Source organism: Ictalurus furcatus, chromosome 13 (genome assembly GCF_023375685.1).
Source record: "Ictalurus furcatus strain D&B chromosome 13, Billie_1.0, whole genome shotgun sequence".
Lineage (NCBI taxonomy): Eukaryota > Metazoa > Chordata > Actinopteri > Siluriformes > Ictaluridae > Ictalurus > Ictalurus furcatus.
This window is the reverse complement of record NC_071267.1, coordinates 2261129-2284030: the sequence shown is the minus strand read 5'-3', so window position 1 is coordinate 2284030 and position 22902 is coordinate 2261129. Positions and strand designations below refer to the sequence as shown.

The window sequence follows — 22902 nt, the reverse complement described above, 5'->3', positions numbered from 1 at the left end:
TGATGGAGAATATTGTTTTTCATTAGTGAAGTCCACGCCTCAAACAATTCAGGCCGTCATAAAAGCCAGACGAGGAGCAACAAAGTATTAATTCCATAATTTTTTCCTCTACTTGATCTGGACAAATATATGCCATTGACTAAAAAAATCTAATTTAACTTGTTTGAGGTATGATTCACGAAGTCAAAATGTTTGTGTCATATCTTTGCTTTGTTTATTTGCTACGATGTAAAAAAAAAAAAAAAAGCCACGTGAACATCCTCTGAGTGTGGCGATTCCATCATTTTTGCCAGCGGTTGTAGATGTTTGTCTCCTTACATAAATTTATCATTTATGTAAGGAGTCGTCAGTGTCAGTGCTTTGTAACAGCACTGAGACTCGGGGCCGTGCTGTTACAGGAAAATAATAAACTCTGGGGATCAAAGTATTTGTTTTAACAGAACTTGTAACAGTCCCTGTGGGTCTCTACTGGTAATCTGTACCTGTCTATTGGTGGCATGTTATGTCTAGTGGATACCATTAAGGACCAATGGTTTTAATGATTAGCTGATAGTTTGTAATGGAATTTGTAGTGGAAACCAATAGAATTTCTGTCATGGTTTCTATGTTTTTTGGGTGTTTTTTTTTTTCAGTAGGGTCTGCTTCATCAGACCACCATGCCCTTGATTATTTTCCTGTACCAACAGCCCCAGATGTTTTATTCCTCACTTTTATTTATTTATTTATTTTAAATAATAACAGGATTACGAACTTACTACATTTGTTGCGATGATGAATTAATTTAAAACGTTAAATAAAATTTTTAAATGTTGCTGGGAAAGAATCAACTTCGAGGTGGTAACAGTTACTTATATCAACACTATTTATTTATTTATTTGCGGAGCAACGGTTGCGAAGTGACACAAGCGGAAGTGACACAACAACAGAGAGCCCTAAAGCGGTAGGTGAGACCGGAAAAAGCTTTGACGCGCTAGCTGTGCAGACGGAGCTGGGTTTTTTTTTTTTTTTTTTTTTAAATTACCGATGAACTCCTGAAAACGACCGGACTTTATATTAGTTGGGGTATTACTTGTAGATTTATCTAGTGCTATTCATCCCTAATTTTGTTTTAAAAAAAGGTTTTAAACGTTGTTTTTTTAATCGTGTATCGCGAGAGAGAGCGCGAGGCCGGGTGTGCGCGAGCTTCCTCCTGTTGCTGGCAGGTTAGCTTGCTGGCTAAATCCTGAGGTAATCTTTCAGACTGAGGGAAAAGAAACACGGAAAATGACCGAATCCGACAAGTTAAACATCGATTCTATCATCCAGCGTCTTCTGGAAGGTAAGCAGCTCTTCTGAGAGATACCTTAACCTTCGCTTTTCTTTCTTTTTTTTTCGTTATTTTCCTCCTCCTGTACGCCGTCCTTCCCTAGCTATATATAGGCTTAACGCTGTTACGTAGTCTCAAATAGACACACTCTCACTACTGTAGTGCGCTACATTGGCTGTGAACGTGCAGCCTACTTAGTACAGTAGCTTTAGTCGGGAAGGGAGTTTGGGATTCGGTCCAGGCCGGTGACTGAGTGAGTAGAATGGCGGGCGTGAAGCACATAAACCCTGAAAGTGACTTTCATTCACACCAAAGACAGAAATGTAGTTCCAAATATCACACTTCTACTATTTTACTAATAAATAATTGCTAATTTCATATAGCTAGCTTACCCTGTGTGTATGTGTGTATATATAATATATTATTACATAGATAGATATGCAGTCTATCTGATGCTTATTTATTGATTATCATGGGACACTCCACTTCTGAACAATGTTTTAAATCATGATTGTAATTGTTGTTGTTTGTTTTATTAACTAGTGAAAGGCTCCAGACCCGGTAAAAACGTGCAGCTGACTGAGAATGAGATCCGTGGGCTGTGTCTCAAATCCAGGGAGATTTTCCTCAGCCAGCCCATTCTTCTCGAACTGGAAGCACCTCTGAAAATTTGCGGTAAGTTCATCTTCTTTGAAATCCCCTTGAAATTCTTTACATTTACACTGTTCCAGTATGTGCGAGCATCCTGTCACGTGAGCTCCTGATTGCGATTATTACATCATTATTATATGTACACTAGTAAGCCTTACTGCGTGCCACAGCATGAACGGAAGAATGTTCTTTGAATTGCAAGGGCGAAGTCACGGCGAGGCACTCGCGACTGGAACTATCGGCTCAGGAATCGACTTGTTTTTTCAACCGGAATATCAGGATGAATATTAATTAATAAATCGGCAGGATTTCCTGATGTTGTAAATTTCGACTTATTCTTTAATGAAGCATCCCCCCCCCCAATTCTTGTCTTTAGGAGATGTTCACGGTCAGTACTATGACCTGCTCAGGCTGTTTGAGTACGGCGGATACCCCCCGGAGAGTAACTACCTGTTTCTGGGAGACTACGTAGACCGAGGCAAGCAGTCTTTAGAGACCATCTGCTTGCTGTTGGCTTACAAAATCAAATACCCAGAGAACTTTTTCCTGCTGCGCGGGAACCATGAGTGCGCCTCCATCAACAGGATATACGGCTTCTACGATGAGTGTGAGTGTTTTCGCACCCTTTCATCCGACGAAACGGTTCCTAAGTTCAAGTTGCCGCGGACTGTTTCGTTTTTTCTTTCTTTCTCTCATCGGTTCGTTTCTAATCACAGGTAAAAGACGCTACAACATTAAACTGTGGAAGACGTTCACGGACTGCTTCAACTGCTTGCCCGTGGCCGCCATCGTCGACGAGAAGATTTTCTGCTGCCACGGAGGTATCTTATACCGCAATGCCCAAGCTAACGGGACGCCAGAGTTCTCGTTGCACGTTTCAAACCCATTCTGTGTTTTTGTTTCAGGCCTGTCTCCGGACTTGCAGTCGATGGAGCAGATCCGGCGCGTGATGAGACCCACGGACGTGCCAGATCAGGGGCTGCTGTGCGACCTGCTGTGGGCCGACCCCGATAAAGACGTGACTGGCTGGGGCGAAAACGACCGTGGTGTCTCCTTCACCTTCGGCTCGGATGTCGTCGCCAAGTTCCTGCACAAACACGACATGGACCTCATCTGCAGAGCGCACCAGGTCTGACTCGCAAAGGAACCAGATTAGCATATTAAGCCTTAAGACAAAAATATATACCTGTGTGTGTGTGTGTGTGTGTGTGTGTGTGTGTGTGTGTGTGTTCAGGTTGTGGAGGACGGATACGAGTTCTTTGCGAAGCGGCAGTTGGTGACGCTCTTCTCCGCCCCAAACTACTGCGGCGAATTTGACAACGCCGGTGCCATGATGAGCGTAGACGAGACGCTCATGTGCTCCTTCCAGGTAATTAAAGCTCGTTAGTAATTAACGCACTACTTTCTGTTTCTGGACGAGTGTAATGAGATTTCGCACGTACGGCTGTCACGTCCTCTTAGATCCTGAAACCCGCTGACAAGAAGACGTTGACGTACAGCGGCACTGGAGCTTTCGGATCCGGCCGACCCGTCACGCCGCCAAGAAACGCTGCCAAGGGGGGAGGCAAAGCCAAGAAATAACCACCACGACACACACATTTCTCTTCCTCTCCTACTTCCTTCAGTCTACCTCTCCTATTATTCCTCGTCTTTCAGATTTCTCCGTTTTCTCGCCGTGAATGTACTTTTTTAATTTTATTTTAAATAAATTTTATTTCATTTTGACCAATTATGAGCATGATATAATGTTTTCAGAGTGTTTATCTTTACCTTCTATTACGTTTCTTCATCATAGATGTATAGAAATAAACACAAGTCCCTTTTTAGGGATTTTCTTTTATTTTTTATTATTGGACCTAAGCATTTTTTTTTCCCTCTTGAGTCTCAGGGTCCGACACACCTTTATCTCCTGAAGCAATGGCTATAATTGTTTGAGTGCGTGTATGTGTGTGTTTTATCACTGCCATTCTTAAATGTGAAGTGTGTATGTTTCCTGTTTCATCAGCAAGCAAAACGAGTGCTGGAGTTTTAGGACAAGATGTGTGTGGGTTTCTTTCTTTTTTTTTATTTTTCAGCTTAGAATTCATGACCCATTTGTACAAAATATCTCTGGAAATTCTCGCTCTGCTCTTCTCTTCACGTTTACTTTGTTTACTGACGTGAGTGATCAGCGTTCACGGTCACTGTCATACATTCGATTTGTACAGCGCATTTACTTGAATAAGAAAATCTCTTCCTCTGTTTTGTAGTTATTCATGGACTTGGACAATAAAGTGAGAATCTCTTACAAGAAATAATTCATGAGTGTGGTTGTTTTTTTGTTCCCCAGGAAATGTAAAATGATGTGCAATTAACTGCTTACACAATACACCGATCAGCCATAACGTTAAAACCACCTGAGTGATATTGTGTAAATCCCCTTTGTGACGCCAGAACAGTTCTGATCCACATTTAAGTCCTGTAAATTGCAAAGTGGGGTGTCCATGGATCAGACTTGTTTGTCCAGAATGTCCTGTAGACGCTCGATCGGATTGAGATCTGGGGAATTAGGAGGCCGAGTCAACACCTTGAAGTCTTTGTCATGTTCCTCAAACGGTTCCTGAACAATGTTTGCAGTGTGTCAGGATGCATTATCCTGCTGTAAGACTCCACTGCCATTAGGGAATACCGTTACCATGAAGGGGTGTACTTGGTCTGCAACAATGTTTAGGTAGGTGGTATGTGTCAAAGTAACATCCACATGAATGCCAGGACCCAAGGTTTCCCAGCAGTACATTGCCCAGAGCATCACGCTTCCTCCGCTGTCTCGCCTTCTTCCCATAGTGCATCCTGGTCCCATCTCTTCCCCAGGTAAGTGACGCACATGTGCGCACACACACCCGGCTGTCCACATGATGTAAAAGAAAACGTGATTCATCAGACTAGGCCACCTTCTTCCATCGCTCCATGCTGCAGTTCTGATTCTCACGTGCCCATTGTAGGTGCTTTCGGTGGTGGACAGGGGTCAGCATGGGCACTCTGACTGGTCTGCATTAACATTTTCAGCAATTTGTGCTACAGTAACTCTTCTGAGGGATAGGATCAGACAGGCTAGCCTTCGTTCTCCACATGCATCAATGAGCACTGGTTCACCGGTTGTCCTTCATTAGACCACTTTTGGTAGGTACTAACCACTGCACACTGGGGACACCCCACAAGAGCTGCAGTTTTAGAGATGCTCCGACCCAGTCGTCTAGCCATCACAATTTGGTTGCTCAGGTTCTTACGCTCATTCATTTTTCCTGCTTCCAACATGTCAACTTTGAGAACCGACTGTTCATTTGCTGCTTAATATATCCCACCCCTTGACAGGTGCCACTGTAATGAGATAATGTTATTCACTTCACCTGTCAGTGTTATGGCTGATTGGTATATAGCAAAAACAAACGTATTGGCCTTACTGTTCCAGCACTTTCGGAGCGGATTGCATTTGTAATGTAAACCATAGCTACCCTGACCAGGATAAGGCAGTTATTGATAATCCAATATGTTCCCATCCAAGTCCACTTGCATATTTTGTTGTCTCTCTACTCACTGTCATTGGCAATGTCAAATGACATTGACTTCAATTGGCAATAAGAATTGCGTTTTTGTTAGCTCTGCTGAATTCTTGTTGCAAGGCTACCTGTGTAAACTTCTACAACCTACCTACTGGCAAAACCAGAGAACCGGATTGTGGGGTTGGATTATGACCTTAGGAGTATGATGTGGCATTGTGGCATATTTCCAAGTTCAGTGGTCTATTAAGTGGGTGGAACTTCGTAGGCAGTGGCACACGTGGTCGCAGAGTACTCGTAAGACATTTTCACCCTCTTGCTCATCACGTGTCTTCTCCTACTGAACATGTAGTACAACCTTGAGTAACAGGGAAGGTGTGAACAACTGCACCAACTGGGAATTATGCGCATTGCTGCATTTCCTCAGAAATGTAATTAGCATTAGAGCTTGGTGTTCAACATTTAATTAGAAAAATTAGACTGCTGACCGTTTTTTTTCTTTGGAGCAAGGAAAAATCTGGCATGTTTGCTATAATTAGCGTGTGTGAATCCATAGTGTGTATATCAATGCTTGACTTGCCTTGGGGTTATTTTTAACATTGCCACGAACACAAGTGTCGCAAAAGCAGCTGCCGCCTGGTATTCCCTGATCCTTATCCTAGACTTACCCAGCACCATCAGTTATACAACACTGCAAATGAAACAGAAATAACAGGCTGGTGACATAACTCCAGAGGAGTATTTGATCACAACTACCTGTACTTATTAATGTCCTCATGAGACTTAGTACCTTTAACAGTGATTATTTTCCAAATTATCCAATTATAGCTACTTGTAGAGTAATTGGTTACCATCCTCCCATTTGTTTAGTTTAGAGAAATGATCTAATGCTAATTCTTGACAGAAATGTTTGATGATGGTCAAATGAAAGCATGGCTGGAGAATCAGCCAATTTTTAATTTAACAACCTGTTATATATATATATAAGGTGTACATAACTCCTTATATATATATATATATATATATATATATATATATATATATATATATATATATATATATATATATATATATGTATGTATGTACTCATTCACACCTAGGAGCAACGTGTTTCTTTTTTTCGGGGGGTGAAAAAAAGGAGGGAACTGGAGAACCTGAGGACACCCGTGAAACTGTACAAACGGTAACTGGAGCTCAGGATTGAACTTCAGACCTTGCTGCTATGTGGTACAAAATCAGTTGCCACACCACTGAGTAGTACACGGTTGAAAAAACAAAAACAAAAAAGCAGCTTCCATGACACAAAGTTTTAAAATAAATTCAATCTCAGAGAGATTAATTACCAAACTATGCTGTTTAAATTGATAGAGATTTTCGTCCATATTTTTATGCAAAGAGTTCTGAAAATGGGTTATTGCTTATATACATATATACGGAGCCTTTATAATGAAAGACGCATATAATTACTCACATAACCTGACCAAATCTCCAAACAATTTCCCTGGAATTTGTTCTCACACAGTTTGCAAATGGAACCATTGGGAATCCTATTGGCAGGTCTGATGAATTTAGGAGTATCTTGGAAAAAAACCAAAAACAATACAACCCTAGACAGTTCCTTCAGTGTAACTCCATCAGGTGAAGGTATGTGCTTCCTATAATGCAATTAAAGTCTGCAAAATGTTTCACTGATGCTTTCATCAGTGGAGAGCCACAATGGATCTTAAATAAATAGTCGCAGGTTAGTCAGTAGTCTGCACATTGACTGAAATAGAATTATTATTATTTATTTATTTCTTGAAATAAATGCACAAGAAAAAACAACCCCCCCTACACCCCAGAAATTCTGAGATTGATTCACTTGTGTTTGATATGAATGGAATTAAATGTGTTGTCACTGATCCTGTTTGTTGGCTTGCTGTAATTTACTGTTATAAATATTCTGATCATTAGACCCTATTAGCACAACAAAACTGTTAGATCAAAAACAAGCTTATTTAATTTCACTAAACATCATGATATTAAAACAAACAAACAAACAAACAAACAAACAAACAAAACAACTCTGAATGGATTTAAGAAAGAAAGTTAATTGATTGTTACATTTTGCTCATCTTTCAAATTCTCCAAGTGCATACTCCACACATATAAGTAAGCTTTTAACTATTAAAAGCTCCACGCACACTGAACGAGCACCACCCTTCCCACTTTACTATGTGCTACGCATGGAAATGCGCATGTGTGTATATGTCAGCGCTATCCATAGTGGCGTTGAAATGTGTATAACTGCTTTAGGGTCTACGTCTGAGGCTCAGTATATCACTACTTAGTCTTTTGCCCTGTTCCCCACACTGTAAAAAAATAGAAATTAAACATGATCCTCCTCTTCCTTATGTAGGCTCCCCATATTGAGTCACGGTCCTGCATGCTTATGTCTGTTTGTCTCCTCCTATCTTTCATCTTATTTCTAACTAACTGGCCACACAACACTTTCTTTCTTTCTCTTTTTCATCTTCTGTAATTTGTTTTCTCTGCATTTCCTGTACCATGCTGGAACACTATCCTTCGGCTTTACTGAAATTGCAGAATGACTCTTACACAATCTAAATGCTAAATGTTAATCCAATATATCATGGTAATGCAATGTAACATTCGATCTCGAAATATCCCTGTGGTGGAATATGAGACATTTTAATAATTTTTCCCCTACATTTCATACCAGTTGTAATTAATGAAACTTCTAGCACCTTTCTACCGGCTAGCACTTTCCCACTTTCCCCTTTGACCTCCTGAGGGTCCATTTGAGCCATCACTCATGTCGTCCCCCCCATTACCCGTTTTCTGTCTCACTCTCTCACCTTCTCCTCTCTCCTTATTCCACTGACCATGCATGTTCCAAAAACAGCTCTCCTTTTCATTTCGACACAACCCCTCAGCCCCCACTATGTCCTCGGGGTTCCTGTCCAAGTCTGAATCCTTTGCTGTAACCACGCCCCACAATGCCATAAACGAAGAACCGGAATTCAGGGGCATGTCCAAGAGCTGGCTCGACCAATAGGATGACTCGCGGTGGTATAAAATGCTACACAGGTTTGCGTTTGTTCGCTCTTTCTGTCAGTCCAGCACTCCTGTAAGCAGGGGGTCAAAGTAACAGGGACAGACCTCTTGGTCCAAAAGAGCATCACGAGCAAAAGAACCACAAACGGATAGATAAACACTTTCAGCCACACCTATTTTGCTCCTGAAGATCCTTCAGCCCTAGCAGGATGGAGGACGCCCACACCAAGACCCCCGCAGAAGTCATAGCCTTCTTTGGGGTCAGTGAGACCACCGGGCTTACAGTTGACCAGGTCAAGAGGAACTTCAACAAGTATGGCCCCAATGGTGAGAAAGAGAGATTGGAGAAATGGGATGGAGTTAAACCAGGTCATGACTAGGGTGGGAAACAGGATACGACTAGAAAATATCTTAAGCTTGAGCTGGTTGACAGATGCAGTCTTGATTCCCCATAACGAAGCATTGCGAAATCATGCAGAATCTTTGTGCGACTTGGTACAATAACACGACAATCAGATGTACTCTCTAAAGTCTTGGGTGAAGCTTGGGTGAAGTGACACCAACAGGTTGTGCACCAGAAGTTGAGAAGCAGTGCTTTAAAATAGCTCAGAAGGAAAGCAAAAGGAGACAGGTGATGGCGCAAGGGCCTTGCTTTGGTGATTCGAGAAGGCTGATTTCATGAGTGGTATTTCTGCTGACAGGAGGGGGAGCTTCTTACAGGGCGGTCAGTTTGCATTTTCAGAAATGCAGCTGGCATTACAAAGTCAAAGAGACTGGCTTTATGAAAACTCTTTAGATAGTGGTCATTATAAAATGAGCTTGTAAAGGCATGGGTTGGTGAAAGATGCTTCGTTTGTTCAAGTGTTTTCCATCCAAGTCTTGTAATAAATGCATGGCTTTCAAAGAACATTAAATCTATTTATCAATGAAACAAACAAACAACAACAAAAAAAACCCTAATTAAACATGTATAATACTTTCATACTTCCTGTAAAAAGTAATTGTCAACATAATGCCTTAGAAATCTAACTTGGTATGTATTTGAAGTTCTTGTTGAGCTGAATTTCTGGTAGTAATCAGTTTGATCAGTTTGCTATTATCAATGGTTGTACAAATAGCAGAGTAACAATCAGGTAAAATGAACAATACAACACCATTATTACGCATTTTAATCTATCATTTCTCTCCCTTTCCTTCTCCCGTTAACCTGATCTCCAGAACTGCCAGCTGAGGAGGGTAGGTATCCACATTTGCTTGTGTTTTCATACTATAGATATGTCACAACCTTAATATCCCAATTAACCATGTGGTTTGCTGTGATATTAAATAATAATGAACTCTTTGGTCCTTCATCTAGAGGTCCATCGGTTCCATGATCTAATTGGGAACAGATGCTAATACATATGTTTATTGGATTTGCCTCTGACAATCTCATCCAACCTCTTACAGGAAAGTCCCTTTGGGAGCTGGTGATTGAGCAGTTTGAGGACTTGCTTGTTCGAATTCTGCTGCTTGCTGCCTGCATCTCTTTTGTAAGTAACCACAAAACCAAACATACAATGTCTTTGGTACCCACAAATCCAAAACGGAGAACATAAATCCGTGCTAAGTCATCACTTACAACAGCAAGACTAACAAATGGCTTATCGATCTCCCTACAACCAAGCAGCTCAGGAGATCTAAGTGATGCTCTGGCCACTTGTGTCAGCGTTCTTTTCTAGACAAGATTTACCTAATAATAATTACAAACATAAGTAAAGTTCAGACATAGCAACAGGTGTGTTATGATGAGACCATAACCTTGATATGATCACGTGTTCCGATACAATAAGTAACTGTTTTTGATCAGTCAATGAAGGTGACACACACAATCTTAAGATATTTTGTGCATTTGAGTTGATTGACTGATTTTATCAAGGCATTTGATTGACTGACTTTCGAGGTCACAACTGACCATTGACTTGAGGCATTTCGCAATTATCCCCTTTGTTTACCACACACTTATTGCATACTGCACACTAATACCATCTATGGTTATACATTCGTGCTTCACTTGCCAATTTCGCATGCGGTATAAGGAGATATGCTTGTGTACTTGCCAAACTGGCGTGGCCGTACAGCAAACATAAGCAGCTTGAACGACAGCTGTGTGTCACACAACATAAGACCATCCAAGATGGCGCAGATTCCCTACTGTGCACCTGAAATAATTTCCTTAAGAGCTTATCAATGTCAGTTGGACGTTATGTCATCTATCTCCACATTCTCCCTTGTTTCAAGTCGTCTTCAAGTCGCCAAAAAGGCTCTTTTTAACAAGGGTGCTTCTTTTAGGGATTGGGGTTAAGGTGGGTAAGGTTATGTTGGGGGGTGTTAAGAAGTAAGGGTTGGACATGAAATGGTATCGATTGCTTCTGCCCTCCTCCCCATGCCTTGGCCAGCTGTCGCAATGGCCTTAGAAGGAGAATATTGAAGAGCAAAGGAGACGGGCAAGAGGTGTTTATTTTAAGAAAAGCCTCAAGCTGGGCAGAGAAACTTAATCGCTCAGCAAAGGTCAGGACCAAGGGAAGACGGGATACAGAGGGCTGGAGAATGAGGCACAAAGAAGGGAGGGCCAGTGTTAAGCATAGACTCTGGGACATAAAATCTGTTATGCAATGTTATGCAATAAGATGTTATGAAATATAGTTTACAGTGCCATATTTTTGTCTGCATTTCACAAGAGCAGTGTAGATCACTAGGACCACTCAGGAATCTGATTTCTGCCATAGATCTAGAGATCATGTTTACAAAATAAACCTCCCCTGAGACATAAATAGTCTACTATGGGGATCATATTTTATGGTTCAATTAAAATGTTTCTGGTAATAAAGTACTTGTTGTGAATAACAGTGAAACAATCAGTGTATGAATTATGAACCTATGCACCTGCAGATCCAAATTTTCCTTTTTGTTTTCTCTCACTCTGAGGGAACTTCTCAGGTGCATATCAATTCATCACAGTGAAAAGACCATCAGTGATACCTTCATTGATATAACATTTATTTAAACCAATAAAGTCACCTCCTTGGATACAGAAGCACATTCTTCACAAACATCTTTGTGGTGCTTTAAACAAGTGTATGTGTTCCTCTGGAACCCCAGTCTTAATCCCATATCTCTTCCTCTGCAGGTGCTGGCTTGGTTTGAGGAAGGTGAGGAGACTGTCACAGCCTTTGTCGAGCCATTTGTCATTCTGCTTATCCTCATCGCCAATGCCGTCGTCGGTGTATGGCAGGTCAGAACAATGAGTACAATCTAGTAGAAGTTATTTCATAGTTTTTAAAAAAGAGTTTGATCTGCCATACATGCCCAGTGTCATTGGGACTGAAATGAAGTGTTACACGTGACAGGAGCGTAATGCTGAGAGCGCCATTGAGGCTCTGAAGGAGTACGAACCTGAGATGGGTAAAGTCTACCGAGCTGACAGAAAGAGCGTGCAGAGGATCAAGGCCAGAGAGATCGTCCCTGGTGACATCGTGGAGGTTTCCGGTGAGGCGTCTTTGCTTTTCCCTGCTTCCCCTGACTACCCCAGACCCCCTTACTGGCAAATTAGCAGAAGTCTTTAATTGCTCTATAAGAATATAGCACACTAGAGACACCTGACAGTGCCTTGCATGCTAGCAGAGGCTTGTAAGAGCCATCCCAGCTTGTTAGTGGAGCATGTGACAGTGACATGCTCATGTTATTTAAGGTACAGTGAGAGAGGGAGGGAGAAAGAGAACTGTGGAGGCATGAGGGATGGCTTTAAAAACATGCTGAGAGAAGGAAAACAAAATCTTGGGTATAAATACTTCCCTGACACCTGCTAGTTGCACTGCTTGCCTCTTTCCTTAGGGCTTTCTGCTTCCTGACTATCAGTCTATTCTATATGAATCCTGAGTAAATTACAAAAAGGAAAATAAAACAGGAAGTTGCTGGAGAAAACTCAGGATCAGTGTTAGAATGGTGTTGTTCCTACCTCAACAGTTTGCAGATATTTGGCCACTGGTTTCCCCGGTTATTGGCATTTTATAACTTGACCGCCCCCAATATATACAAACTATAATTACTGTAAAGAGTGACATTGAGAACTTGTGTCTTTACTCCAGTTGGTGACAAAGTCCCTGCTGACATCAGGCTTACTGCTATCCGATCCACCACCCTGCGTGTTGACCAATCCATTCTTACTGGTAGGTATCAATGTTAAACTTCTAAAAACTTCCACTTACATTAAAACCTTTTAAATTGGTGATATTGGTTGACTGATTATTAATTTATTCAATATGATGTCTCTCTCAGGTGAGTCTGTCAGTGTGATCAAGCATACCGATCCCGTCCCTGACACGAGGGCCGTCAACCAGGACAAGAAGAACATGCTTTTCTCTGTGAGTAGGCAATAATCCACCTGTCCATTCATGATCATTATTTAGTCATCCATCTATCCTATCTTGTTCTTGTCTGTCCTTCCGTCCATTCACTCTTCTGGCAGGTGAGTCAATGGATCCCAGCTGAACCCCAGACTAGAAAAATAATATTTGTACTATACATTTATGACCAGTAAGGGTTGATTAATTACCTGATGAGTTGGATCAGATGTGCAAGAGCAGTTAAATGTGGCAAGAGGTTCTGCAGGACCAGGATTGGGAACCCATCCATCCTTTTTTTTACCCCCTGTTATTCCATTAGTTCACCGATCTATCACCTCAGTCAAACAGAGCATGTATATCTTGTATTCATTACATTTTCCTTCCTCTATGTCAGAAAATCCACCCATCCATCCATCCATATATGTTACACTTTCATTCCATTTCATTGTCTCCTCCCATCCAGGGCACCAACATTGCTGCTGGCAAGGCTATTGGCGTCTGCATCGCCACCGGCGTCTCCACCGAGATCGGCAAGATCCGTGACCAGATGGTCGCCACTGAGCAGGAGAAGACCCCTCTGCAGCAGAAGCTAGATGAGTTTGGCGAGCAACTCTCCAAAGTCATCTCTCTGATTTGCGTCGCCGTCTGGATGATCAACATCGGCCACTTCAATGATCCCGTCCACGGTGGCTCATGGATCCGTGGTGCTGTTTATTACTTCAAGATTGCAGTCGCCCTGGCTGTTGCTGCCATCCCTGAGGGTGAGGATAGACAAATCGTTTAGTACAAAGGTTGAGAAATCTTTTGCAAACCTGAATGTGGATCCTGGGGTAACTGTCTCAACTTGACGGGGACATTAGGGAGCACTATTGACAGCGTCTTCAAAATTCCTACTTGTCTAGGACAAATAAAATTTCAAGAAACAAGAAACTACTTGCTAGTACGTAGGCTAATCATGAGCCAGCATGTCATTTAAATAAACCTAATGTCTCTGTTATTGAATGACACAAAATCAACTAATTTACTGATCAATGATAGTGGAGTGGTAAAATTAAGAGATAATTTGTGGGGTATAGCTAGTATGAAAATCACCTTGCACTACTTTCTTTTTTTTTAAAAATGTATTATTATTGTTATTATTATTATTATTATTACAAATTTGTGTATACAGAAAGGGGGAAATGTGTTTATAGTATGCTAACCCTGAGCTAGCATAATCCTGAACTAACGTGTAATTTAAATAAACTTCCACTTTGTAACTTACACACCTAGTAATGCTTTAAAGGCAGCAATATTTGCTAATTTACTGATGATGGTGAAGTGGAATGACGGAGGCTTTTCTTAATAGCTAGCAGGAAAAACTAGCAAGCTAACAGTTTTTTGCTAGCTGTATTAGAGACTTCTCTGTTCTATATGTAGTAAGATGGGGTGCAGGCCACAGATTCTGTCACTTGTGACCTCGGAGTATGATTTATATCAGTATTATGATTGGATTTCTCCAGGTTTGCCTGCTGTCATCACTACCTGTCTGGCCCTTGGTACCCGTCGTATGGCCAAAAAGAATGCCATCGTCCGTTCTCTGCCCTCTGTGGAGACTCTGGGCTGCACCTCTGTCATCTGCTCAGACAAAACCGGCACCCTCACCACCAACCAGATGTGTGTCACAAAAGTGTGTATGACTTTTTTTTTGTTAAACATTACAATGCTCAAGATATATTAATACATCAGTATTCTGTTGAGATAAAATATTGGCACCTGCATAAGAACCTGCTACAGTGCCCTCCACTAATATTGGCACCCTTGGTAAATATGAGCAAAGAAGGCTGTGGAAAAAATGTCTTTATTGTTTAACCTTTTGATCTTTTTGTTCAAAAAATTCACAAAAATACTCTGCTCTCATGGATATCAAGCAATTACAAACACAACACAGGTTTATCCAAAATAAAGAAATATCACTGTTAAATACATGTGTGCAATAATTATCGGCACCATTTTAGTCAATACTTTGTGCTACCTCCCTTTGCCAAGATAACAGCTCTGAGTCTTCTCCTGCAATGCCTGATGAGGTTGGAGAATACATGGCAAGAGATCTGAGATCATTCCTCCATACAGAATCTCTCCAGATCCTTCCAATTTCGAGGTCCACGCTGGTGGACTCTCCTCTTCAGTTCACCCCACAGGTTTTCTATGGGGTTCAAGTCAGGGGACTGGGATGGTCATGGCAGGACCTTGATTTTGTGGTCAGTAAACCATTTTTGTGTTGATTTTGATGTATGTTTTGGATCATTGTCCTGCTGGAAGATCCAACCACGGCCCATTTGAGTCTTTCTGGAAGAGGCAGTCAGGTTTTCATTTAATATCTGTTGATATTTGATAGAGTCCATGATGCCATGTATCCTAACAAAATGTCCAGGTCCTCTGGCAGAAAAACAGCCCCAAAACATTAAAGATCCACCACCATATTTAACCGTGGGCATGAGGTACTTTTCCATATTGCTACCTCTCTGTGTGCTCCAAAACCACCTCTGGTGTTTATTACCAAAAAGCTCTATTTTGGTTTCATCTGAACATAGAACCCGATCCCATTTGAAGTTCCAGTAGTGTCTGGCAAACTGAAGACGCTCAAGTTTGTTTTTGGATGAGAGTAGAGGCTTTTTTCTTGAAACCCTTCCAAACAACTTGTGGTGATGTAGGTGACTTCAGATTGTAGTTTTGGAGACTTTCTGACCCCAAGACACAACTAACTTCTGCAATTCTCCAGCTGTGATCCTTATAGATTTTTTGGCCACTCAAACCATCCTCTTCACAGTGTGTTGAGACGAGATAGACACACGTCCAATTCCAGGTCGATTCATAACATTTCCAGTTGACTGGAACTTCTTAATTATTGCCCTGATGGTAGAAATGGGCATTTTCAATGCTTGTGCTATTTTCTTATAGACACGCCCCATTTTGTGAAGCTCAACAACCTTTTGCAGCACATGACAGCTATATTCCTTGGTCATACCCATTGTTATGAATGACTAAGGGAATTTGGCATGTGTGCTACCTCATATTTATTCCCCTGTGAAACAGGAAGTCATGGGTGAACAATTTCCAGGTGTACTAAAATAAGTGAAATATCAATGGGAAAATGCTTCAAATATATTTTTCTCATAGCCTTCTTTGCTCATATTTACCAAAAGTGCCAATATTAGTGGAGGGCACCGTAGTTATTTGGACCACCCACATTTCATATCTGTTAACTTGTTATTAATAACACAATTAACACACCAGAACATAGCTATGCATGTTCCTAAACAATATGAAATAACATAATTATTATTAATTTGAACAAACATATAAAGCTACAAATACCACAAAGGATCACATCTCAAAATGAAACCTAACGAAAACCTCTAATCATAATAAGGCAGAAAAATAAAATCAATGCACTGATTTATGCCTTAAAAATAAAATACATAACATAATAATGAACCAAATCATTTCTGATTATGCTTGATAAAATTTTACTCGACAGATGTTCATCATTGACAGAGTGGACGGTGATCATGTGTCCCTGGATTGCTTCGATATCTCCGGCTCCAAATACACTCCCGATGGCGAGGTGTAAGTAGCGGAGTAACTGATTATATTCCTATAACAGCATGTCCCCAAATGTTTTATTCTTCTCATGCAACAGTAATTTACCAACAATTTTTTTTTAAATGAATTAATCATAATTTTATATCCTTTTATAGTTGTTGGGGAATGTCTCCAAGAAGACAAGTTATCACTTCATTACATTATATTATTATATATTATAGACAAAAAAAACCCAAAAACAAAAATAAATAATTCCTGAGACTTTCTCATCTCTGAAAAATTAAGGGTACAGCTTTTATCTCTGACTGTTACAAACCACTGACACTGGAGACTCCTTCCATAAATGTTAAATATAAATAAAATAGAAAGCCTCTTTATTATTCAGTCTAAGGGTATATGAATGTTTTGCTCTTTAGGACTAAAGGAGGTGCTAGAGTTGACTGCAGTCAGTACGATGGCCTGGTGGAGCTCGCCACCATCTGCGCCCTGTGCAACGACTCCTCTCTCGACTACAACGAGGTGAGAAATACACCGTTTCCTTTTTTCCCCCGTTACATAGCCAACACAATACAATAAATAAGGTGCAAAAAGATGCTCTCAGAGTGCAAACAGATGAAACTCATAGCTGTCGATTTCCCTTAAAGCTCCAGCGCTACGGAAACTGAATTCAGACACCGAACATGTTATGTAGCGAACGCTGTTTCATGTTTTACGTGTGTGTGCTCACTCCACAGTCTAAGAAGATCTACGAGAAGGTTGGTGAGGCCACTGAAACCGCCCTGTGCTGCCTGGTGGAGAAAATGAATGTATTCAAGACCAACGTTAGCAACCTGTCCAATGTGGAGAGAGCCAACGCCTGCTGCAGTGTGAGTCACGCCAGTCTAGTGTTACGCTTCAAATAGGCTTCCAAGTGACTGCTATTTAAACCGCCATCGCTTTAAATTTAACTGCTCCCAGCTCTCAGTGGGTATGGATTTGTATTTTATTAGCATTTTTCCTCACCTATTGAATGCTCTTGTCATTGTCCTGCAGGTTGTGAAGCAATTGATGAAGAAGAACTTTACCCTGGAGTTCTCCCGTGACAGGAAGTCCATGTCTGTGTACTGCAGCCCAAGTAGAGGAGACAGCGGCAGCAAGATGTTCGTGAAGGTGAGTTCACTGATCTCACTTCTGTTTGTCCCACTTTTGTATTATTTTATTTCAGTCCCTAAGCTCTGATAATCCTGTTCCTCACTTTGAAAAATAGGGTGCCCCAGAGGGTGTGATTGACAGGTGCACCTATGTGCGCGTTGGCTCCACCCGCGTGCCCCTGACTGCCCCCATTAAGGAGAAGATCATGACCATCATTAAGGAGTGGGGTACTGGCCGTGACACACTGCGCTGCCTTGCCCTCGCCACACGTGACACTCCACTGAAGGTCGAGGAGATGAAACTCGAGGACTCCACCAAGTTTGTTGACTATGAGGTATTAACAATGATCTTAAATTATTCACCATCAAACCACACACACACTATTCACTATGCGGTCCACATAAGCACTATCATCAATCCCCATTATGATCCCCATCATACCTCAATTTAATGAGTTTCTTCAGATAAAACCAAAAACCTAATTTTTGAAATATATACATACACACTATATAAAGAATATGTTCCATTTTAATTAATGCCTATGCTATCTCTAAGACTGACCTGACCTTCGTCGGCTGCGTCGGTATGCTGGATCCCCCTCGTAAAGAAGTCGCTGGCTCCATTCAGCTCTGCAAGGCTGCTGGCATTCGTGTCATCATGATCACTGGCACGTATCTCAAATCCAATTTTATTGTCATCTCTTCCATACACACAGTTACAATGAGAGAAATTCCTGCAGGCTCAGAATGTAACACAAAATACAAAGCTACACCTAGACAGCATTTTGACCAAAAACGGAACAGCTCATTCACAGGAACTTGTATAATGGACTGTACACAACGACTGTCAGTGAGCAAAGACCTAACTCGTCAAATGGACGTTCTTAATGAAATGTGTCCAATCTCTCGCTCTCAGGTGATAACAAGGGAACTGCTGTGGCTATTTGCCGTCGCATTGGCATCTTTGGTGAGGATGAGGATGTGACCGGAAGAGCCTACACTGGCCGTGAATTTGATGATCTGCCTCGTGCTGAGCAGAGTGAGGCTGTAACCAGGGCCTGCTGCTTCGCCCGTGTCGAGCCTTCCCACAAGTCCAAGATTGTTGAGTTCCTGCAGGGCTACGATGAGATCACTGCCATGGTGAGCAACGAATTTTTCTTCCAATTTTCAAATGTACAGTTCTGAGAGCGTGTTCTTGATTTTTGTTTATATAAACATGATTTAGCATGACTTAGCTCTCCCCATAAATTCACCTTAATGTCCGTGTCGTCGCCACCCCCCCAATCCAGACCGGTGATGGTGTGAATGATGCCCCCGCTCTGAAGAAGGCGGAGATTGGTATTGCCATGGGCTCTGGCACTGCTGTTGCCAAGTCAGCCTCTGAGATGGTCCTGGCCGACGACAACTTCTCCTCCATTGTGTCTGCCGTTGAGGAGGGCAGAGCTATCTACAACAACATGAAGCAGTTCATCCGCTACCTGATCTCCTCCAACGTCGGAGAGGTCGTCTGGTGAGAGCACAAGGAAGAGCTTGCGATAGATTTGCGAATACCGAGGCTGGCCGAGTGGAAACATAAGGGAGTTTTAATATCTTCCCCCCATCTTCAAGTCAAAGTGTTGCTAACTATCACTTCTTCTTCTCTTGATGTTCTCTAGTATCTTCCTCACTGCTGCTCTCGGTCTTCCTGAGGCTCTGATTCCAGTACAGCTGTTGTGGGTGAACCTGGTCACTGATGGTCTGCCTGCCACCGCTTTGGGCTTCAACCCCCCTGATCTGGACATCATGGGCAAAGCTCCTCGATCCCCCAAGGAGCCCCTCATTTCAGGCTGGCTCTTCTTCAGATACCTGGCCATTGGTGGTAAGTACATATAAAATTCATGGTACAGTGAAGTAGGCAGGAATAGGATAGCTATTGTGGATTTCCTCATCATGATATACCATCACAACAATACATTGTGACCTCCCTAGTGGAGCACTTACAGTAATAATTTCTTCTTCACCCAAGACAGTATTTTGTTTAAGTTCAGGGTTAGACCCTGAGCAAAAAACCCATGGATATTTGGGAATGCATAATTGGCCATATTCTTATTGTGTATGCATGATGGCTACGGTTCTCTCTCCCAAATGTTAACATTGAACCTCTGGTGGTAAATATTATCTACATCTAACACATGTAGCACCTGCTACCAAGTTAAGGCACTTCCAGACCTATTAACATATCAATTAGTGGAACATCCCATGGAAGCTTCAACCACCTGTCACTGAAAGTCCACAAGAGGAGAATTGCCTGTCTTGCCTATATTCAAACATTTGGTCTTGCGAATCATCTACATGATGTTGGTGACAAAGTGACTACTTGCACTCCAGGATAGTCAAACTACCAATACACTTTAATGGTATAGTTAAGATTAAGACTTCTTGTTGGGAGTAGACTAACGCAGTTGTCCATGCTCCAGTCTTGGATGGAGTAGGATTCATATAATTCCAATAATTCCCAAGTTCTTCATGGGTGGACTTTGTGTTAGAAGGCCCAGACCCTTCAGGACACCCTTGTTCTTCTTTCCCAGTTTAGAAAGTCTGATGGTAACCAGTCCAGTGTATTAGTTTATCAGATAGTTTGTGCCTGATGAAATCTTGGCATGATTGCAAAAGCTGTTTCTCTTTCCTTTTAGGATACGTCGGCGCTGCCACTGTTGGTGCTGCAGCCTATTGGTTCCTGTATGATGATGAGGGCCCCAAAGTGACTTACTATCAGCTGGTAAGTCTTTATCATCACTGTTCTGGTGCATCAGCTTGATTTTTCTAATTTGCAGTGAGAAAAAAAAACACACCAAAGTGACATTATTCCAGCATTTAATCCCTTTCCTTTGTTGTTCAGTCTCACTTCATGCAGTGCCATGATGAAAATGAGGACTTTGCTGGAATTGAATGTGAGGTGTTTGAGGCTGCTCCTCCCATGACCATGGCCCTGTCTGTGCTAGTCACCATTGAGATGTGCAATGCCCTTAACAGGTGAGAACCTGTCTTTCTCTTCGAAACCTGCCTGAGGTTTGACACTACTGATTAAATGGTTTTAAGGTGAAATCCCAAAATTGTAAGGGTTAGGGTTAGGGCTAGGGATCTTGAGCAAGGCACTACTGCTTGTTGAGAAAGTCACATGTTTTTAATCATGGACTGCCAGATTTCCACTGTTGGCCTCTTCCTGGGCCATGGAGTTAGGACCTTAAACGTTAACTGCTCCATGCACAAGTGCTTCAGTAGTCTGTTAGGGTTAAGAAAGCAAGTTCTTCCTAGACTAATCCTCAGACAATTTGCTTCCAGACCACAGAGCCTATGATTTCTTTTGTACACTTGTCTGGACATACACTTCAGGATCTTGAAGGTTTCAATTTGAAAATAATAATAAAAAACATACCAGACTCATTTCTTCCAGAGTAGCGTAACATTTTAAAGGAATTGTTTAGCATCCTAAAATTTGGGTCATGGGGATAAATAAAGTTTAGAAAATAAGTGTCACTCGGTCATTTAGTGCTTATATCTGATTATCCACATTTCTCCAGCTTGTCTGAGAACCAGTCACTTGTCCGCATGCCTCCGTGGAGCAACTTCTGGCTGTTGGCCGCCATGACCCTCTCCATGTCCCTGCACTTCATGATCATCTACGTGGACCCCCTGCCCGTAAGTCTGTTCCTCTAACAGGGCTGCATCTCCAATACTGTTACCTTTCCCCTTATCTACACTAAAGTTATCCTGTAGTGCAGACAGTCACTCTCAGTGATGAGGATTTGATGGAAATTTCTCTCATTTTACCGTACTCCAGATGGTCTTCAAGCTGACCCACTTGAACGTGGAACAGTGGATGGTGGTGCTGAAGCTGTCCTTCCCGGTCATCCTCATTGATGAGGTGTTGAAGTTCGTTGCTCGCAACTACCTGGAGGGTAAGACCAATAACATGGAACTTTTGTTTTTTTTTCTTCTCATTTTAGTTTTGGTAAATAATTTTAAAATAACCCATTCACCAATCAACTACTGAAAAAGTCTTATATATGAAAAGTTGTTTCTATAACTAATATATAATATAATATATAATAATACATTCACTGAGTCTATCTATCTGTCTAATCACTAAATATATCCCACCCTCATTCGATCCTTCCATGTTTAACTCTCTCACTCATTTTTTCCCCACATCATCCCTCATTCACTAATTCTTTTATTCACTTACAGCCTAAACCAGTTCCCTCCCTCAGTTACCAAGTAACAAATGCAAGGTACCCAAAGATGTCTTGGTGGTCTGTCTGTATTTGTGTATTTCTTATGTGTGTGTGTGTGTGTGTCTTAAAAAAAAGAACAGAGAGAGATTGAGATTCCTGGATGCAATTCAGTTTATTTTGTTTGGCATTTGCTGCAGTTCAGCCCTTCTCCTGAAGGGGGAGCGCCAAAAGCGCTATTCATGCAAATTGGAAAAGACGATTTTATTTAATTTATAGGATATTGGTAAAGAATTCGATATAGCGGGACCTTATGTGGTTTCATGCTGATGTATTGTGATGTAGATATTTAAACGTAGACATCTGTGCACTGTCTTTTTATACACAAGCGGGGGGTTAGCGCTCCACGTGTGTTTGCATGAGTGGCAGTTTGTAAAAAAATAAATAAATTTAAAAATTGCTTCGGCTTGCTTCACCTGTGTCCGCAGACAGCAAGCGCTAGCAGCTTTCATGCAATGGCAGAGAATTAGCTAGCTAGCAGTAATTGGCTAGCATTAAATCTGATAAAATAATCAAAAACTGCATGAAAACGAATTGCCGGAAAGTTACAGGCTCAATCAAGGTGTGTTTTTTCCTCCCCCCATTCAGGTAAGAGTTCAATCTTGTGAAAGAGTGAAAAAGGCAAGAGAAAGAGATGACGAAAACTAGAGGAGGAGTCAAGAGATGACATCGAGCCGGAGAGGAGCCTTTAATGAGCCCTCCACCATGGCGAGAGAGAACACAAAACAGGAAAATCTATGAAAAAATCTATAAAACTGACTGATAGAAAATCTATTTAAAAAAAAAAACACTGTTTATGGAAATGATTAAATTAATATATAGGGAAACGGTTCCAAATTAGTGCTTGACTGATGATTCATTTTATTCTTAAATCTAATAATAAATGTATTAAAGTTACATTTTTTGTTAAACTTGTACACTCTCTTCCTCGTCTTTTTTCTTTAACACGTGTTGTTTTGTTGTCTTGTTTATAGTGGCTGT

General features: G+C 41.4%; 2 protein-coding genes across 2 annotated transcripts; both read left to right on the top strand.

The window, feature by feature from the left end:
- The first annotated feature begins 486 nt into the window (after positions 1-486).
- Positions 487-4254, top strand: ppp1cab (protein phosphatase 1, catalytic subunit, alpha isozyme b). The gene is made up of 7 exons (XM_053640078.1): positions 487-1318; positions 1850-1981; positions 2334-2564; positions 2674-2778; positions 2863-3086; positions 3192-3326; positions 3419-4254. Exons 1-7 carry the CDS (start codon positions 1264-1266, stop codon positions 3536-3538), a joined length of 1002 nt encoding a protein of 333 aa, XP_053496053.1. The 5' UTR covers positions 487-1263; the 3' UTR covers positions 3539-4254.
- Positions 4255-8602: 4348 nt separating this feature from the next.
- On the top strand, positions 8603-22836 carry atp2a1l (ATPase sarcoplasmic/endoplasmic reticulum Ca2+ transporting 1, like). The gene is made up of 24 exons (XM_053639851.1): positions 8603-8877; positions 9769-9786; positions 10000-10082; positions 11720-11824; positions 11940-12078; positions 12678-12758; positions 12868-12953; positions 13399-13696; positions 14438-14604; positions 16456-16544; positions 16937-17039; positions 17255-17386; positions 17553-17669; positions 17767-17985; positions 18207-18318; positions 18567-18790; positions 18940-19160; positions 19306-19508; positions 20323-20408; positions 20529-20662; positions 21211-21328; positions 21471-21588; positions 21878-21921; positions 22510-22836. The coding sequence occupies exons 1-23, from the start codon at positions 8760-8762 to the stop codon at positions 21880-21882; spliced, it is 2976 nt and encodes a 991-aa protein (XP_053495826.1). The 5' UTR covers positions 8603-8759; the 3' UTR covers positions 21883-21921; positions 22510-22836.
- Positions 22837-22902: the final 66 nt, after the last annotated feature.

What these genes read in the sequence shown, in the direction of transcription:
- ppp1cab (XM_053640078.1), top strand. Translation starts at nt 1,264, where the DNA reads ATGACCGAATCCGACAAGTTAAACATCGATTCTATCATCCAGCGTCTT. An exon ending in CATCCAGCGTCTTCTGGAAG is followed by an intron (nt 1,319 to 1,849) that starts GTAAGCAGCTCT and finishes TTTATTAACTAG; the next exon opens with TGAAAGGCTCCAGACCCGGT. An exon ending in GATTTTCTGCTGCCACGGAG is followed by an intron (nt 2,779 to 2,862) that starts GTATCTTATACC and finishes TTTTTGTTTCAG; the next exon opens with GCCTGTCTCCGGACTTGCAG.
- atp2a1l (XM_053639851.1), top strand. Translation starts at nt 8,760, where the DNA reads ATGGAGGACGCCCACACCAAGACCCCCGCAGAAGTCATAGCCTTCTTT. An exon ending in GAGCCAACGCCTGCTGCAGT is followed by an intron (nt 17,387 to 17,552) that starts GTGAGTCACGCC and finishes ATTGTCCTGCAG; the next exon opens with GTTGTGAAGCAATTGATGAA. An exon ending in TCTACGTGGACCCCCTGCCC is followed by an intron (nt 21,329 to 21,470) that starts GTAAGTCTGTTC and finishes ACCGTACTCCAG; the next exon opens with ATGGTCTTCAAGCTGACCCA.